This window comes from Silene latifolia, unplaced genomic scaffold (assembly GCF_048544455.1).
Source record: "Silene latifolia isolate original U9 population unplaced genomic scaffold, ASM4854445v1 scaffold_119, whole genome shotgun sequence".
Taxonomy (NCBI): Eukaryota; Viridiplantae; Streptophyta; class Magnoliopsida; order Caryophyllales; family Caryophyllaceae; genus Silene; species Silene latifolia.
Window position 1 is genome coordinate 1631172 of NW_027413127.1, and position 16646 is coordinate 1647817.

Consider the following 16646-nt stretch of genomic DNA (forward strand, 5'->3'; position numbering starts at 1 on the left):
TCCTTTAGAACCGTCCATGGGTGAGGTGAACGCACACCTCAAAATGCGGAAAAAAATAAAAAAGGGAAAAATGAAAAACAAAAGTTAAGGTAAACTTATAGGTTTTAAAATCAAAGTCCAGATTTCTTTTATAAAAACATAAAATTTAAATCGAGAAAAAATTTAAATCGAGAAAAGGGGGACGAAAGGTCAATAAGAAAAAAAAAATGTAGCCAGAGCCATTTTGTTTTATTCTTCTATAACCCACAATTAAAAAACAGTGAGTCCCTAGCTCCATTAGAAATGGAAGTTGTCGATTAAACATTCGATACTATAACGACTAGCATGTAAGCAATTGATGCTTTTACCTTTTCAATGATTCCATGTAACTTTGGGGTAAGTAGATCTCTCCCCCAGCTTCACCATGCTGTTCTCCGCTAATAGTTTTCTTAGCAGCAAGAAACTGAGCGCTCATTGCTTCCATTCCTTCCCTAATAGCTTCTTCGGCATTTCCATAACCATGCTCCTCAGCATACTTGCGCACATCTTCTGTTATCTTCATAGAGCAGAACTTTGGGCCACACATGGAGCAGAAATGAGCTACCTTGGCCCCTTCCGAGGGTAAAGTCTCGTCATGGAAAGACATAGCAGTCATAGGATCAAGAGAAAGGGCAAACTGATCCATCCATCGGAATTCAAATCTCGCTTTGCTCAATGCATCATCCCATGATTGAGCCTGTGGGTGACATTTGGCCAGATCAGCAGCATGAGCAGCGATTTTGTATGCTATTACACCTGCTTTTACATCATCTCGGTTTGGCAAACCAAGATGTTCCTTGGGAGTAACATAACATAAAAGAGCAGTTCCAAGAGCTCCGATATTGGCAGCCCCGATAGCTGAGGTTATGTGATCATAACCAGGGGCGATATCAGTAGTCAAAGGACCAAGTGTGTAGAAAGGTGCTTCATTACACCACTCTAGTTGTTTTTGCATGTTTTCGGGAATCTTGTGCAGCGGAATGTGTCCTGGCCCTTCATTCATCACCTAATGCCACAAACATAAATGAATCAAAATACAAAACTAATACTCCGTATAAGACTATAAGACAATGTCACCTGGTTCAAACCCGTCAGCATCAAAATCGTCCTTGTGGCTCCCTTTACACCAAAAAAAAAAATCAAACTTTTAAGAGTCATACCTGCACATCCTTTTTCCAGGCTCGTCGAGTAAGTTCTCCTTGGGTCAAGAGCTCAGCAAACTGAGCAGTATCATTGGCATCATAGATCGAGCCAGGTCTGAGTCCATCTCCGATGGATAATGCAATGTCATATTGGTTGCAGATATCTAGAATATCATCCCAATGCTCATAAGCGAAATTCTCCCTATGATAAGCTAAGCACCACTTTGCATGGATGGATCCTCCACGAGAGACAATCCCGGTCATACGTTTAGCTGTAAGAGGGATGTACCTTAGTAGAACACCAGCATGAATAGTAAAGTAATCGACACCTTGCTCAGCTTGTTCGATCAAAGTTTCCCTGAAGACCTCCCAGTTGAGATCTTCAGCAATTCCATTCACCTTTTCAAGTGCTTGATAAATAGGCACTGTGCCAACTGGAACAGCTGAGTTACGAAGGATCCACTCACGGGTCTCGTGGATATGCCGACCTGTTGAAAGATCCATGATCGTGTCAGCTCCCCACATTGTTGCCCACTGAAGTTTGTGGACTTCCTCTTCAATTGAACTAACAACAGCTGAATTTCCAATGTTGGCATTGACTTTGACTAGAAAGTTTCTTCCGACTATCATGGGCTCCAACTCCAAATGCTTTTTGTTGGAAGGTATAATTGCACGTCCACGAGCAACCTCAGACCTCACAAACTCAGGATCAAGATTCTCACGAGCAGCACAGTACAACATCTCTTCAGTTATGATTCCTTGCTTTGCATAGAACATTTGAGTGTACCGAGGATATCCCATTTTCTCCCTCCTGTCAATCCAATCCTTGCGTAGCTTGGGAAGTCCTGTTTTTTTTTTTGCGAATCAAGAAAGGAAGTTATTCCACATATAAAGGCATACTCCATACACAAATTCTCATTGAAGACAGGCACTATCCGTCACAAGCTGAAGACGGATAATGCCCCTCTCACAATATGCAAGTGGCACTATCCATGGGGTGCTCCATTTCCCCCACTGCCCTCCCACTTGCCTTATTGTGAGAGGGGCACTATCCGTCACAAGCAAGACGCATTGTACTCCATATAAGCACAAGACCTTTGTGTTGAAGATTATGAGTAGAAAGGTAAGTAAGAGGAACTCTTACCGATGCGTGGGCTAATATTTTGAGGGCCACTGGTGTCATAGGTATCAAAGTGAGGATCATCCCCAGATAGGTGGATGCGTCTAAAGGGTACCTTGAGTACGTGACCCGATTCTTCGTGGATCACTTCCCTGCAAGAGAATTAGACAAACGGTTCCTTTGAAGATGAGGAAAACTAAAGCAATGATTTTTTTTACGGGCCACTGAATCATAAATAGAAAGTTTGATTAGAGATAAAATCTCAATGAAATGGCAACAAATTTTGGACTCGCAGAAGTACTCCAAACTCGAAGAATATGTGAAGAGTATAAAATCGATCTTGGGACTCCAACCATTAGGCATCAGCTTAAGCTTTTTTGGTTGAGATGGTTTCTTAACATGGTATCAGAGCCATCTGACTAAAAGGTCACGGGTTCAAATTTCACCGCCCCCCAATTTCTAAAGTGGAATATTAAGCACCAGGTATGCGGAGGCGGCCTGTAGTTGCATCCACACTTCAAGCCCAATGGGCATTCGTGTGAGGGGTTGAGTTAGAGTATAAAATCGATCTTGGGACTCCAACCATCAACTTAAGCTTCTTTTGGTTGAGATGGTTTCTTAACAGAATGACATGTCTTAAACCCCCACTGAAAATGGACACTGTCCGACTAAATAAAGGCCGAATGTACGGAAAGACAGCAGTTAAGAAATGCTTCAGGAGAGTTGACACACCTGCATTCTTTTGTGCTTTTAGGGAAACATTGCTCAAAGGAAGGAAGAGGAAGAAAGTCAGGTGCAGAAGGATCAACTGTATGCTTCCGTTGTTTATCTTTACCAGTGTTGGTAGTCGGTGGATCGAAGGTCAATGTGGCCTGAGGGACTGCACTCAAGGCAGCAGAACTAAATTCTTTGCTAAAAGCACCAGTAGCCTGCCCAAGCATATCAGTTCTCGGCAAAAAAGAAGTTTTCGGCAGTAGAGACTGTGCAGAATGGTTGTCATTCTTGCACCTTATTGTTGCCAAAGTAGCTTGAATTAACGCCATCACTATATCCTGAAGGAAGTACACATTTAAACACGATTGGTTTAACAGTTCACGGATTCTGGGGAATGCGGACTTAACAAGCGTATAATCGAACTGAAAACTAAAAGAGCTAAACTAAGTGCATTTGCAGAGCCAAGGGTGTTCAGTCATCGCCGTTTTCCATGAAAATTCATCCTAGAATGTTCAGTGACTGTAATGAGCATTAACGTTTACATACTACAGTGGGTCGTCAACTTTGAACAGCTTTAAGAAAACAGAAACGAGATCAACAAACATTTCTGGCTTCAACTGAGGTAACCTTGTATTTCAATATGGCTCACTAAAGTGGTTGCGAAAATTTCAAATCATATGACCTGATACAATTCAACATCAAGACAAATATGGAAAGTACATCAACGTCACACCGTTTGGAGCACACTAATTAGTACAAGTAAGAAGTTATGCAACTGTGGACCGGTGTTGGATCAAAGAGCCAGATCCATTCATTACAGTAAGTTTATACATGTTCCGGACTAATTACTGTCACAACTCACAAAGGTTCTTATCATATTTTTATGCCAGTACTTGGACAAAGAAGATCAGTACAAATCTGCCTAAAGATTGCTGGATTATGAAAGGATAAAGCTCTGCTCGTATGCTTAGATGTAACTTAAACTCGACATTACTATAAATGTCACTACAGTCAGTGGATGTCTGACACAACCGTTACAGATGCAAATCATGAAGTCAAATGTCGAAGTGCTGTATCAGTAAGGACAGTGATCCGGTTGGGATAATAGAACGATCACAAATATTTGACCCGTATTAAGGAACTGTCTGACACTTTCAACACGTGAGACAGTCTCGCGTAAGACTAATGGAGTATTAACTGTCACCATTTTAATTAATCTTATCATAATCCAATTCACAATCTATTCCATTACCTCAAGTAGTGGAGTATTAATTGAAATTACACAAATTCTCACTTTAGACGGACACTATCCGTCTAAAGTTGTACATGGGTCAAATATCACATCACTTTCATAATAAGACAAACAATAAGCGGGATGTCACCATTTTATCTTATTATGTAAGTGGTGACATATTTGACTTGTCTACACTTTAGACAGATATACCACAGGGCACAGGGTCACATTAACTTTCTTTTTTGGCATACAACTCACAACATGAAAGAATACTCTAGTAAAATCCCTTTTTAAGTCTCAAACATGACAAACCAGTACGATACAACATTATCCCAGTGCCTAAAGGGGTCCCACAAAATGCGAGGTAAGGTCAGCCTTATCCTTTATGTTACTCCAACACAAAGAGATGCCATTTAAATAACCCAAAATGAAAATTGCATCCGAGAATTGCATCCTATGATTGTTACTTCAAAAAAAGCGAGGCCAGTTTATCGAGTCATTTTTTATTTCATCATAAACAAACATGATCTCAAAAAAAATTACTATCGAAAAAAAAATGACCCAGAATTCAGAAATACTCTCACAATAACAATTATCATTTCAATTCATCAATACATTACTATCAAAATCATCACTTTCTCATTGCGTACGTTAAAAAAGAGCAGGTTTACATAAAATCAATTTATCAATCTACTCTACTAATAGTAAACAGCCATGCAAGCATTACTGATAACTGAATACTGATCATACAAGTAAAAAAAAAAAAAAAGACTTCATCCGTCTCAATCATTTATTTACCTCGACTAAGATACGGCTTACAAAAGATAAATAATAACATAAATAAATGATTGGGACGGAGGGAGTACAAAAATGAAGATGAAATAACAAATCACCTTGAAGGGAGAATTGTGAAGCAGAGTAAAAGAAGGAGAGTGAAGTGAGGAGTTGAATGATGAAGAGTTGTTTTTTGGAGTTTTATATATAGTACAAAATACAAAAAGTGACGGAAATTATTATTTTTTGGAAAATAAAAATAAAAAAGGGAAATAAATCAAGAATGAGTGAAGGACTTGGCTCATCAGAAAAGCAGTCTACAGTGAATTGAATGGCCTATTGGCCTCATATAAATGTGGGCCATTTTTCAGATATTTTTCCCATTTCTCATGGATCCCATGATTACCTCCCTTTATTAAGTAAGACTCAATTCAAAATCACTACAAGTTTTTTATTTTTGGAAAGTTGTGAAGGCGATTTATATGCTGACAGGATTTAATCTCATGTTATCAGTCGAGATTGTATTACTTAATGTACTATGTAATACTCCCTCCTATTCCAGATAACCGTCCTATTGTTCATTTCCGTCTATTAACAATAATGTTCCATTGTCTATTTTTGGTAAGTGTTGTGTGGTCCAAATTTAATTCCATTCCCGTCTATTCACATAACTATCTCATTGTCCGTTTTGTGTGGTCTAAACTCACTTTCTTAATTCTTGTATCATCTTCACAATGGGACGGTTATCTGGAATAGGAGGGAGTAATAATTTGTATTTTCATGCTTATTTACTCATTAAATTTTTTTAAATCAATCTTTCACAAAATTATACTCTTGATAAAAAAGCAATTATGTGAAAATGCAAAAAAAAAAAGAAATACGGAGTAAAAAATACAGTTAGTATGATCATAAATAGTTAAATACCAAGTAACTCTTTACCACATAAAGTAAATAAACCATGTAAAAGTAAACTAGTTATTCTACTCCCTCCCATCCAGACCAAAGGTTACAGTTGCTTTATCACAATTGTCGAGGCACGTTTTGTAACGTGCATGTCTTTAGTTACACATTATTAAAAATTATAAAAATTTGATATTCTTATAGCATTCATGACGATAAATCAAACAAGATCTCACATGACTATATTTTGTCTTATAGATTAAGAATAATATCAAAGATTCCCTGCGACCATAAATAGTGCCAAAAAGCAACTGTAACCTTTGGTCTGGATGAGAGGGAGTATTATTAAAAGAGATACCTCTATTTTAAAGAAGACTAGCTAATTAAATTAAAGCACAGCCATTATTTTATGTTATATACTCACTCGTACCATATTCTTCTAATATACTTGCGACAACAAAAAAAGGCAGCGATTAAACTAAAACTAGCACACGATAACAAAAAATGATTTGATCGGAATAATTTAAATTACAAAGCTTCTTGCTTGTGACGGGCTACCGTCACAAGTTGAAGACCTCTCACAAAAAGTGAGAGGGGACAAGGTGGAGCACCCCCATTCCCCACTCACTTTTTATGGGTATTTTGTGAGAGGAAACGGTATCCATCACAAATTTGTGACGGATATCGCCGTCTTCAATGAGATTTTGTGTTTAAGTTATACCAAACGCAGTACGCACACCAATTTAAATTAGTAAGACCAAGAGGGCAGTATCCTATGCAAACCTTAAATTATACAATTACGTAAACTTTCTATGACATCGTATTCCATTTTGTGTTACACTTAAAACTATTGCGTAAACTCATGATCGGAACAAAAAGAGTATATTTAATCTCGAGGTGGGAATAAAGACCTCGAAAACCATGACATCAGCGAGACTGCGATCAATCAACTACGTGTGGGGGTTAAGTACCTTCAGGCCTGCACTCGTCCAGGCCCGCCACTTCGAGAATAGCTACAATATACTTGATGCTGACATAGATTTTTATAAATCATATAGGAAAAATATCATGTACCACACAATCCCACAACATCAAAGTTTCCACTGAAAAAAAAAAGCAAGTAAAAGCCGAAAAAAGCTGAAAAGGATGCGAGTCATACTCATGAAACTGATTGAAAATATGAGAATGATATTTCCATACTTGTGTAAGTTGTAACTATGTGAAGTATGTATATACAAATAAGCATAATCAACAATGGATCAGTTTTGTCCGCGAATAATGATATTACATGTACAAATAAATTCAGAAGTTGTACAGAGGCGATCTTCTGCTTTCGCTTGCCATTTTCTACCCTTATGTTCAGGCTGTTCTCCTAGAATTACATTTCTAAAGGCGCAATTGAAAATTTTGCCCAGAATATACCCTTAAAATTAGGGCAATGATGTGTGTAGAGCGAAATGGCGAATAAGATAATCATGCAGAAGTGTGTACAACCTGTTTTCATCGTTCAGTTACTGAAGGTGTAATATCGGATAGAATGCTATAGTAGCTGTTCGGGTAATGGTTGTAGACTTGGTAGTGGAAGAAAAGAGCCTTGTTTGCCTTGAATAAAAAGAGAGAGTTCGGCCGGAGCAACCACCAATTTCAACCATTTCTGTAGCTCTTCACCTTCTACTTTCTCGTTCTCTACACAACAGGCAGGTTTCGATCATTAATTTGAAACACAGGTTCAAATTCCCACAGAGAAAGAACATTATGTAGTTCAGAAGAAAAAGACGGCAAGCACAATTTCACTACTTTGTATGAGGCCGTCTCAGTTCCCACAGTGAGACCAACTCAAATACTCGTATTTGATAGTAGTTCTCAAATTTAACAGTTTCACATGTGAGAAGATGAGAGATGGTCTCATACAAGAAATTGTGTCACGACTGAAACACAGTTTGCAATTTCTTCGTATTTAATTTGTACTGATAAACTAGATTGAAGGCTATTACTCCTAGAGCTTTAGGAGCACTAGAAAAACAAAAAAAACAAGAGATAAAAAGATAGCAGAGAAAATATGAATTTAGGAGGAAAAAAGAAAAAAAAAAAAAGAGGCAGTCACAACTTTCTTATTATTATAACAATAAATCAACAGCATTAACACTAGGAAATTGATGACGCCATAACCACCACCACTGAACCAGGGGAAGCCTTGAGACTGACTTCATGTACGATTCCAATTGAACAAAAAGGAATGCAGAAACTCAGCGTAAATACATAAAAAATACTCCAATATTCCATTTATATTGTCCCATCTAACATTAGAGAACAACCCAAAGTTTAATCGATATTCTCTTGTGATATACATAGCCAATAGGTAAACTTTTCAAAAAAGATGCAATACATTCATATGAAAATTGTAGTTTTGATTTTTGATATTTCAAATGTACGTAACAAATTTACTTTCCAAATGTACAGATATTTGGACAAGTTAAAGGTCAAAATTGATATCAGTTAATATCAAAGCAAAATACGGACAATATTAAATGAAATGAAGGTAGTATCGTTATAGTACAACAGTATGCTTAGAAACGCCATTTAAAGTCCATGACAATCGAAAGACAAACAAACAAACCAAATATCAGCATATAATGGAGATATTACCTTCTAAATGGGCGCCCAATCCTTCCAAAACAGTAGGATTAGCGCGAACAACACACAAAGCCACTTCAAGAGCTGATTGCAGGAGCAATTTTACCTCTCTTTGAACGAGATCAACAAGATGCCCCTGTTAATGCAAATTTAAGCAAGTTGTTGACAACTTGACATACTATAAATTCCATAATTTGAAGAGGACAAGAGGTAAATGCACCAAACTGCAAACCAGTAAACTGCAAACCTGATCCCTTCCCCAGGGTGCAGACCCAGAGTCATCAATTCCACCGGCGGAAAGGGTTGCTACCGAAACGGGACCGATGGTTTGACTGAGGCCATACTCGGCTATAGCTTTGTACGCCATGTCAGTTGCTCTCCTTATATCATCAAATGCACCAGTCGAAACACGACCGGCATAAACAAATTCTTCTGCTGCACGTCCTCCAAGAAGTGTAACTAGTCGTCCTCGAAGCTCATCCACAAAAAGAAGGTATCTGTCCTCATTTGTGGGAGGGGTGTAAGTAAAGCCCAATGCACCTCCAGATCTGGGTAATATACTCAGCTTCTGGTAACCAAAAACAGCAAAAAAGCTAGAAATATGGTATCAAAGGGATTCTTCATAAGCTCTAATGAACACCCATATCAAAAAGAAAACAAAAGTGTTCAGACACAGGCATAGAATAACAGGAGATTCTCTGTGCTTTTGCCAAATCGGAAACTACAAACATTGGTACGTTGAGATCTTGAGCCCCAAATGTTGCTTCCCAACCCAAACCTTAGGATCCCTTTTCATAATTTGTTGGGACACTTCAGGTTTTCCGCTTTGAATATTTCTCAAGGATTACTCACAAAAAAATCAAAAAGGAAAAATCTCTCTCTTGTTAAATTATGCAGTGGCGGGCCAAATGGCCCTAATATATATAGGTGAGAAAGCTCTCTTGTTTTCTATTTTCATATAACTCCAATTAGGTCGCAATTACGAATGTCCAAAACTCCTAATTCCACCCATACCAAGATTCTCCCTAAAGTACCCAATAGGGAACGGGCACCAGCTGCACCACTAAGGCACTAATGGTATTCTGGGAGCTTAGTTTCTCTACAAAACACGCTTCTTTTTTTGAAAGGAGTCTACATAAGTAACATAACACACTTAATGAATACACCCGGTCGAGCCCTAAATAGTTCTAGACCAAAATTCTCCCTAAAATACCAATAAGGGAACCAGCCACTTATAGTGTTCTGGGAACTTCTCTACGAAACCGGTACTAATCGACACGGCTGATTCTGGGCAGTACCCGGGTCGACCTGACCTGACACATCTGTATTTATTAAAATATTAGTCTTGTCCCCGCACCCGTGTCAAAAATTTGGACAGGGTCCCTGTGTCTTCAAATTATGATTTTGGAGAATGCAACACTCAGATCCGCACCAGGATCCGACACCTGTACCCGAGTCAAAGCAACATAGTAACGAAACACAATGAATATATCAGGTCTAATTAATACCTTTCTCTAGCCCTAAATGATTCTAATGTTAGTATACAACATCTATACTTACCGATAATTTCCATGGTCAATAACTACCATAAATAATATGGGTCTAACGCTATATCCAAGTGTGCTATTGCGACTCACTTGGGTCGAACATACGTAGCAAAATAACAAATATACTCAGGTCATAACTACTTTCTGGCAAAACATTTTGACAAACCAATTACTCTGACTTATATGATCTCTAAGTTATCCATGACTAATTAGCACATACAGAGTTACCTCAAAAAAAAGTAGCATATACAGAATTCCCTTCAAAAAAGTAGCATATACGGAATACGATTAAATAGTTTACTGCGCTATTGTTAAGGTACACTACTCCAACATTTCAAAGTTACGCTAGCTTGAATCTTTATGAATCTCAGACACGAGAGTCAGAAACTTGCATGAATAGAAACTAGAAATAAAAGTATGCACAGTTAGATTGATCATTCGAGGAAGAAATAAAAGTATGCACAGTAAGGGAACCGATCAGTAAATATGTGGGAAGAACATATCATTAAAAGGTAGCGTTTCTCATCAATCCTAAACCATAGAATGAAGAGGGACGAAGTGAAGATGTTGATACCTCGACTCGGGGTTGGCCGGGCAGTAAATTAGCAATTGCCGTCCCAACCACAGCATGCCCAGCCTCATGACGTGCAACAACAGCCTTCTCGGTTCCCTTTAACTTGGCCGTCTTTTTCTCTATTCCCTGCACCAAGAGATCTAAATCAGTTTTAAAGCTCGTAGTGGAAAAAAAACGCACTGAAAAAAGCTCTTGAGGAGCCTTGTGAAACGTATATGAAGTATTATGATAGTGTGCATATTAACTCTTCCAATGGCATTGACAAACTGGTCTTTCCAACAAGTACAGGACCATGACACCTACTGCACAGACATAGAGAAACTAAGAGGAAGCACTTTGTACCGCTATTGACCGCTCCACTGCTTGAATAAAATCCATTTTCTCCACAATAAGTTTATTTTGTCTGCCAGCCATCAAAGCAGCTTCATTTACTAAATTAGCAAGGTCTGCCCTGAAAAGTTCACGAAACAGCATTAGAAAAAATAAGTAAATAAAAATGAAAAGATAAGAAGCCACAATAACAGATGAGATAGAGAAAAAAAAAAACATACCCTGTGAAACCAGTTGTCATGGTGGCAATATCACCGAGATTAACATCATCTGCTAGAGGAAGTTCTCTTTTGGAGGCATGCACTTTTAGTATGGATTCTCTCCCTATCCTATCTGGTGTTTCTACCTGAGAAGTACATATGTTTTGATATGCTGAATACTTGTAATTAAAAGATTTATATTTTATTGAGAATAAAACCAAACAGCAAGGTGAGAAGCGCTAAAACAGACCTGAACCACTCGGTCAAATCTTCCAGGTCTACGAAGAGCGGGGTCCAAGACGTCAGCACGATTAGTTGCTCCAAGAACAATTACAGCAGAGTTGCTGTCAAATCCATCCATTTCCTGCAAGACGGCAGACAACAATTAACCAACTGATAATGCAGAGACTTACAGAAACCGGTTAGAGAATCAGCAGAAGAATTACCGTGAGCAACTGGTTCAAAGTCTGCTCTCGCTCGTCATTGCTTACAATTCGAAATTTCCCATCACGGCTCTTGGCAACTGCATCTATCTGTACAGAGCAACAAGGTAGGAACTCGTCAGATTCCAAGAATAAGATGTCAACTTCCATCATGACAGCAGGTCATCAGTCTAACCTCATCAATAAAAATGATTGATGGAGCTTCTTTCTTTGCCCGAGCAAAAAGATCCCGCACTCTCGATGCACCCATGCCAACATACAGTTCAACAAATTCACTGGCCGAACAACTAATAAATGGAACTTCCGCTTCCCCAGCAACAGCCTTTGCCAGAAGAGTCTTACCTGTCCCAGGAAGACCCACCTGCAAGGATATACCAGTCACTTCTTTGGGATCAATGCTCAAAGATAATGACCAAACAGCCAAACATAACCTCATAGATAGCACAGAGAAAAGCAAGAATTCTTCAAGAATACTTGACAAAGATGACAAGATCTAGGGGAGAGAGATTAAGGTGTTGAAGAGCTCTCCAGGTACAAGATTGTAAATTGGAAAATGAAAACACAACACTAAAGCAGAGAAAGATAGTACAAATAATAGGACGCGCTGAAGTTAACTAAATATCCTAAACAGAGTGTTTCTGGATACTATCAAAATAACTTTCACAATAGTGATTAAATAGGTAACTGCTTGGAAACATTTGTAACAATGAACCATCAGATCATCCGATGACAGGAACTAATAATTGAAAATTGACATGTAATGTCAACTAATACTACTCTAAGAAAACGCCTATCGAATTTGTCCCACCATCCCTTAAATAAAGGAATAGAAACTAGAAAAAAAAAAAGTTTATACTAACAGAAAAAACATGCTGAGGGTCCGAGACCCAAAACTATCAGGATTAGTTCCTATTTAAATCTTACTTTCACATAGTTCATGTAACCTAAAACATTGTAAATCAACTTACCAGTAACACACCGCGAGGAGGACGCGCTCCAAGTCGTATGTACCTGTCTGGGTTCCTAAGGAATTCCTGAACAGTACCAAAAAAAAAAAAAAAAATTATCATATCAGACTCACCCTAAGCAATGCACAACATTTTCCTTTTAGTTTACACATAGTCACATACCACAATTTCTTCTAATTCCTCTTTCGCCTCATCAACACCTGCAACATCTGCAAAGGTCACGGTTTCTCCCACCTCAGAGACTTTTGCACCACCAGAACTCCCTGGTTTGCGGGTCCTAAGGTTACCTGTTGTCTGCTGAACATATTATTACGGTACTCAGTTTTACCACAAATCTCTTTAAAAGATTTCGAGACAAGGAAGCGCAGTGCGGAGCGGCGGACGGGGCAAAAAAAAAAAAAAAAAAAAGCATACCTGTGAAAAGTTCACTGGAAATCGCTGAAGAAGTCCAACAAGGACAGCAACGTAAAATAAAGTTATCTGCAGGTGAGAGTTCAAATGAGAAGCAAGCAAATGGATTGAATTAAACCACAAAGCAAACTAAACAGCAACATTGTGTAAGTAAATAAACAAAATCTTCATTGATGAGGCATAAAATGAAGACGTGTCCAAAATACAATCACCAGCAGAAAAGAGAGGCACAGAGGTAACACTCTTCTCCCGAGCACAAACTTCCAACGTTACAAAAATTACTTAAAGTCTCCTGCCTATGGTAGGTTAAGAAGGTCAAGTACCCATGTATAAGAACACGAGAAGATTGTTTAAAGATGACTCGCAAAGAAAATAAAACATCTCCCAATGGGTGCATACCATGAAAAAACAGAGACAGAATTTAAATGAGTAAAAGTTTGCTTTATAAGGTAGAGAAAGAGTGCAGGAAGGCAGGAAGTCACCAGGTATTTTTCCACCATATGAGCCTCGTATGGTAATATCAACGATCCAACTGAAGCAAACTGACCCCTTATTATAAATCATAGTACAACCTTTAACAGGACACATGGCGAACACACATTTGGAGTTTGGGAAGAGGTTAAGGAAACAGCATCCAGTCAAAAGTCTATATTTACAAGCGTAATAATTATATGTATGATATTAGCAATTGTAGTGACCAGAATTTTTCAGAAAAAAGGGACATCTGTTGCTAGGAGAAGAAATTAAGGCCATGCCTCAAAATCTTTCATGAAATAATACCATTCATATAAATACAGAAAACCAAGTCCCACTCCTACCAATTTACACGGATTACACTCCAAATTAAAACACCATTACCGAGGTAAACAAGTCGATACTCAAAAGTCAGATAACACAAAGAGAGAGAAAGATATTCAACATTTAGTAAGTTTAAATTCAAATCTTACATCAATCGCAATTTTAAATTTTCATCAAAGTTCAACAAACAAGGGTAGTAGACTAATAGTCATGCCCTGATTAGAAATTGTATGGAGATAAAAACACCATCCTAGCAGTATCTACTACAGGAGTGAAACAAATAATGTACTCGCATTTTTAAGTATCGGACAGAGGCCCTAGAAAGGTTCCAAAACAGTGAATTATTGCCTTGAGGTGATTGCAAATAACTCACATTACCAATTCTTTTGCAACTTCACCCAAAAGCACTCTACTATATCCTATTATCCTTTACAACATTACGTCATTTACGAGGCATGATCGCACCCAACATTTCTAACATCTAACATCTACTATTAAAAACATCTATACTATTAAAAGCCAAATCGAGAGCAAACAATTGATCATCATAGCAAAAGCTGGGAAAATCACACTAATTTCTTTGTATAAATCATAGTCTCTCCGAAACAAACATAGTCAGCAGCTGATGAACAACAGACATGTCAGTTCGGAAACAATCTAATAAGGGTAGGCATTCAACAATTAATCAAACTATTAGTTACATACTTAAACCCACTTCAATGGTGAATGAAGTACAATGTCATATTACAAGCTTAGAATTTACAGCTTATTTAAACAAACTGTGAATCTGAGTGGCAGAGTGGGAAACTCATCGGGGCTACCGCCCTCTACAAATCCAAAAAATTGAATCTTTAGTTAATATTTTTGATTGTTTTACAACTCATTCTATGCTGCATTACTAATCCATCCTCTCCTACAGGCTTTGCCATTGACGATAATTTAGAGCAACCAATCATATAACTTGCAGAGTATCTAAATGACCATCATGACACAAACCGAAATCAAACCAACTTACCAAGACGGAATTAAAAAACCCGCCTGACCGCTTATCAGGAGACCCAAACTCAACCCGATTCTCAAGCATCTTCTCATAAGGTGCCTTAATATCAGCAGGTCTAGTAGTACTATACACAATCCTCTTAGTAGCCCCTACACTCCGTAACAACGACGTCGTTTCAGACTCCTCAACACCACTACTCACACCATTAATTTCACTCTCCACCTCATTCTTCAACTTAAACAAAATATGCACACCATCCACCTCCACCTTATGAACCTGATCACTATTAATCTTATGCAAGAATTCACTATACGGTACACTAACGAACGTCGTAGCAGGCCGTGGTTCGGACCCCGGCAACGGAATTCCAGGTCTAAGAAGACGCATAACAAACATTACAATACCTAATTGAAGAAGTAATACACCAATTTCTTGAGCTTGTATCAATGGCTGCCACTTCCACTTCTTTCCGCCGCCATTAAACCAACCTTTACCCTTATTCTCCTTCTCTCTCCTCGTCGGCGGCGACGGCGAGTTTTCCGGCGAGTTCCTCGGCGGAGGATCGGTGTTCTCCGGCGACGAACTCGCCGGAGAATCGCCATTAGCGCGAATTCGAACATTTCGATACTCTCTTCTGCTCCATAAGCTCAAAAAATCCCTAACATTTGAAACCCTAGGTTGCCGAAAATACAGCAATAATCGAGAGGAAGAAGATGATAAATTATTCTTCGCGAATGAAATTGATGATGATTGAGTGTGATAATTAGGTTTATAGTAAGGATTTGAGTATAATCGAGTGTAGATTAACGGTCTATCTACAATTGCTTGCATGTCGGAAAAAATGAAACCCTAGAATTTGGGGATTTTAGGAAATCATAAACTATGACCAATTTTGTTGGAGGATTGTTTAGTGGATAATTCGAAGGATAAGAGTTTTGATTTGGGTTATTTAATAAGAATACTCTGAACTATTGCACCCTTTCCCAAAATACTACATACTTTCATTTAACTACGAATACTACCAATTAATACACCCATTTCCATATAATAGAACGGGCGGAAGGGTTACCTGTTCTACCGGTTACCTTTGTTTAAAACATATAATTTTCCTTTTTTTTTTAATTTTTTTCCTACCTATCTCTATTAGTTTATTACCTTCATTTCTCTCTTTATTTTAGCTTTTCTTCTTCCTTTCTATCTTCCTTCCTTCTACTGCACACTTTAGGGTGCCATTGTTACCGTTCATCGCCATTCCTCTTGCGCCACAAATCACTGGAGTAAAGGCGTAGTAGTATCAATTTAGCAGGTAAAAGTTCGCCCATGTCCCACCGTTCTCCATGTATCTTCGTCTTCCTCTTCTTCCTTCTCAACATAACAGCCTTCATTTCCGCTCTCACTAATCTCATCAAATCTCTCTCTCTCTCTCTCACTCAAAAAACAATCTTCACCAAACATGTCATTTTAATTGTAACCGAATATAGAGAGTTATTTGGAGTTATTTAGATATTCATCTATGTCTATTGTTGGCACATCCATCTCAGAGTCATCATTCTTGTCTTCCCTGGAGTCATTTTGTCAAGACATTGTGTCAAACACCCTTTGTGAAATGGATTCCTTTTGAATTGGAGCATCAACAAAGCATACATTTGGTTCAGGTAATTCATCGAACATCATGGGTGCATCAGAAACAGGTTAATTATCTTCTAGAAATTAATATAATATCTCTTTCCAAAAGTTAATTATCTTTCCAGAAATTAATATAAGAAATATAGAGATTCATTCACAAACAATTGAGTCCATTCCCACAACATAAACTTGCAATGCAAAACCCAGATTTAT

The 16646-nt window shown here is 38.2% G+C and overlaps 2 protein-coding genes across 5 annotated transcripts in view; both read right to left on the reverse strand.

Annotated features, from left to right (window-relative positions):
* Positions 1–5318, reverse strand: part of LOC141637514 (phosphomethylpyrimidine synthase, chloroplastic) — a 6396-nt gene extending 1078 nt beyond the window's left edge. For 2 of the 3 annotated variants that reach the window (XR_012541806.1, XM_074446991.1), the window contains exons 1-5: positions 5122–5318; positions 3013–3332; positions 2305–2432; positions 1179–2005; positions 348–1024 (exon numbers count right to left, since the gene is read on the reverse strand). Coding sequence is in view for 2 of the 3 variants with exons in the window: in XM_074446991.1 (XP_074303092.1) it covers positions 348–1024; positions 1179–2005; positions 2305–2432; positions 3013–3323 (1943 nt within the window). In the remaining variant the exon portion in view is untranslated. Of the gene's footprint in view, positions 1–341; positions 1025–1178; positions 2006–2304; positions 2433–3012; positions 3333–5121 lie in introns of those variants that run through there. The other variant, XM_074446992.1, reaches the window with a different exon arrangement.
* Positions 5319–7165: 1847 nt separating this feature from the next.
* Positions 7166–15758, reverse strand: LOC141637513 (ATP-dependent zinc metalloprotease FTSH 9, chloroplastic-like). 2 transcript variants are annotated; one of them, XM_074446989.1, is made up of 13 exons: positions 14823–15758; positions 13013–13078; positions 12761–12895; positions 12599–12664; positions 11806–11991; positions 11634–11720; positions 11438–11551; positions 11209–11333; positions 11000–11108; positions 10658–10783; positions 8784–9104; positions 8549–8672; positions 7166–7588 (listed from the first exon to the last, which is right to left on the reverse strand). In XM_074446989.1, exons 1-13 carry the CDS (start codon positions 15636–15638, stop codon positions 7443–7445), a joined length of 2421 nt encoding a protein of 806 aa, XP_074303090.1. In that variant the 5' UTR covers positions 15639–15758; the 3' UTR covers positions 7166–7442. The 2 variants fall into 2 exon arrangements, with proteins under 2 accessions (XP_074303090.1, XP_074303091.1); XM_074446990.1 differs by having other exon boundaries at positions 12761–12892; positions 14823–15747.
* Positions 15759–16646: the final 888 nt, after the last annotated feature.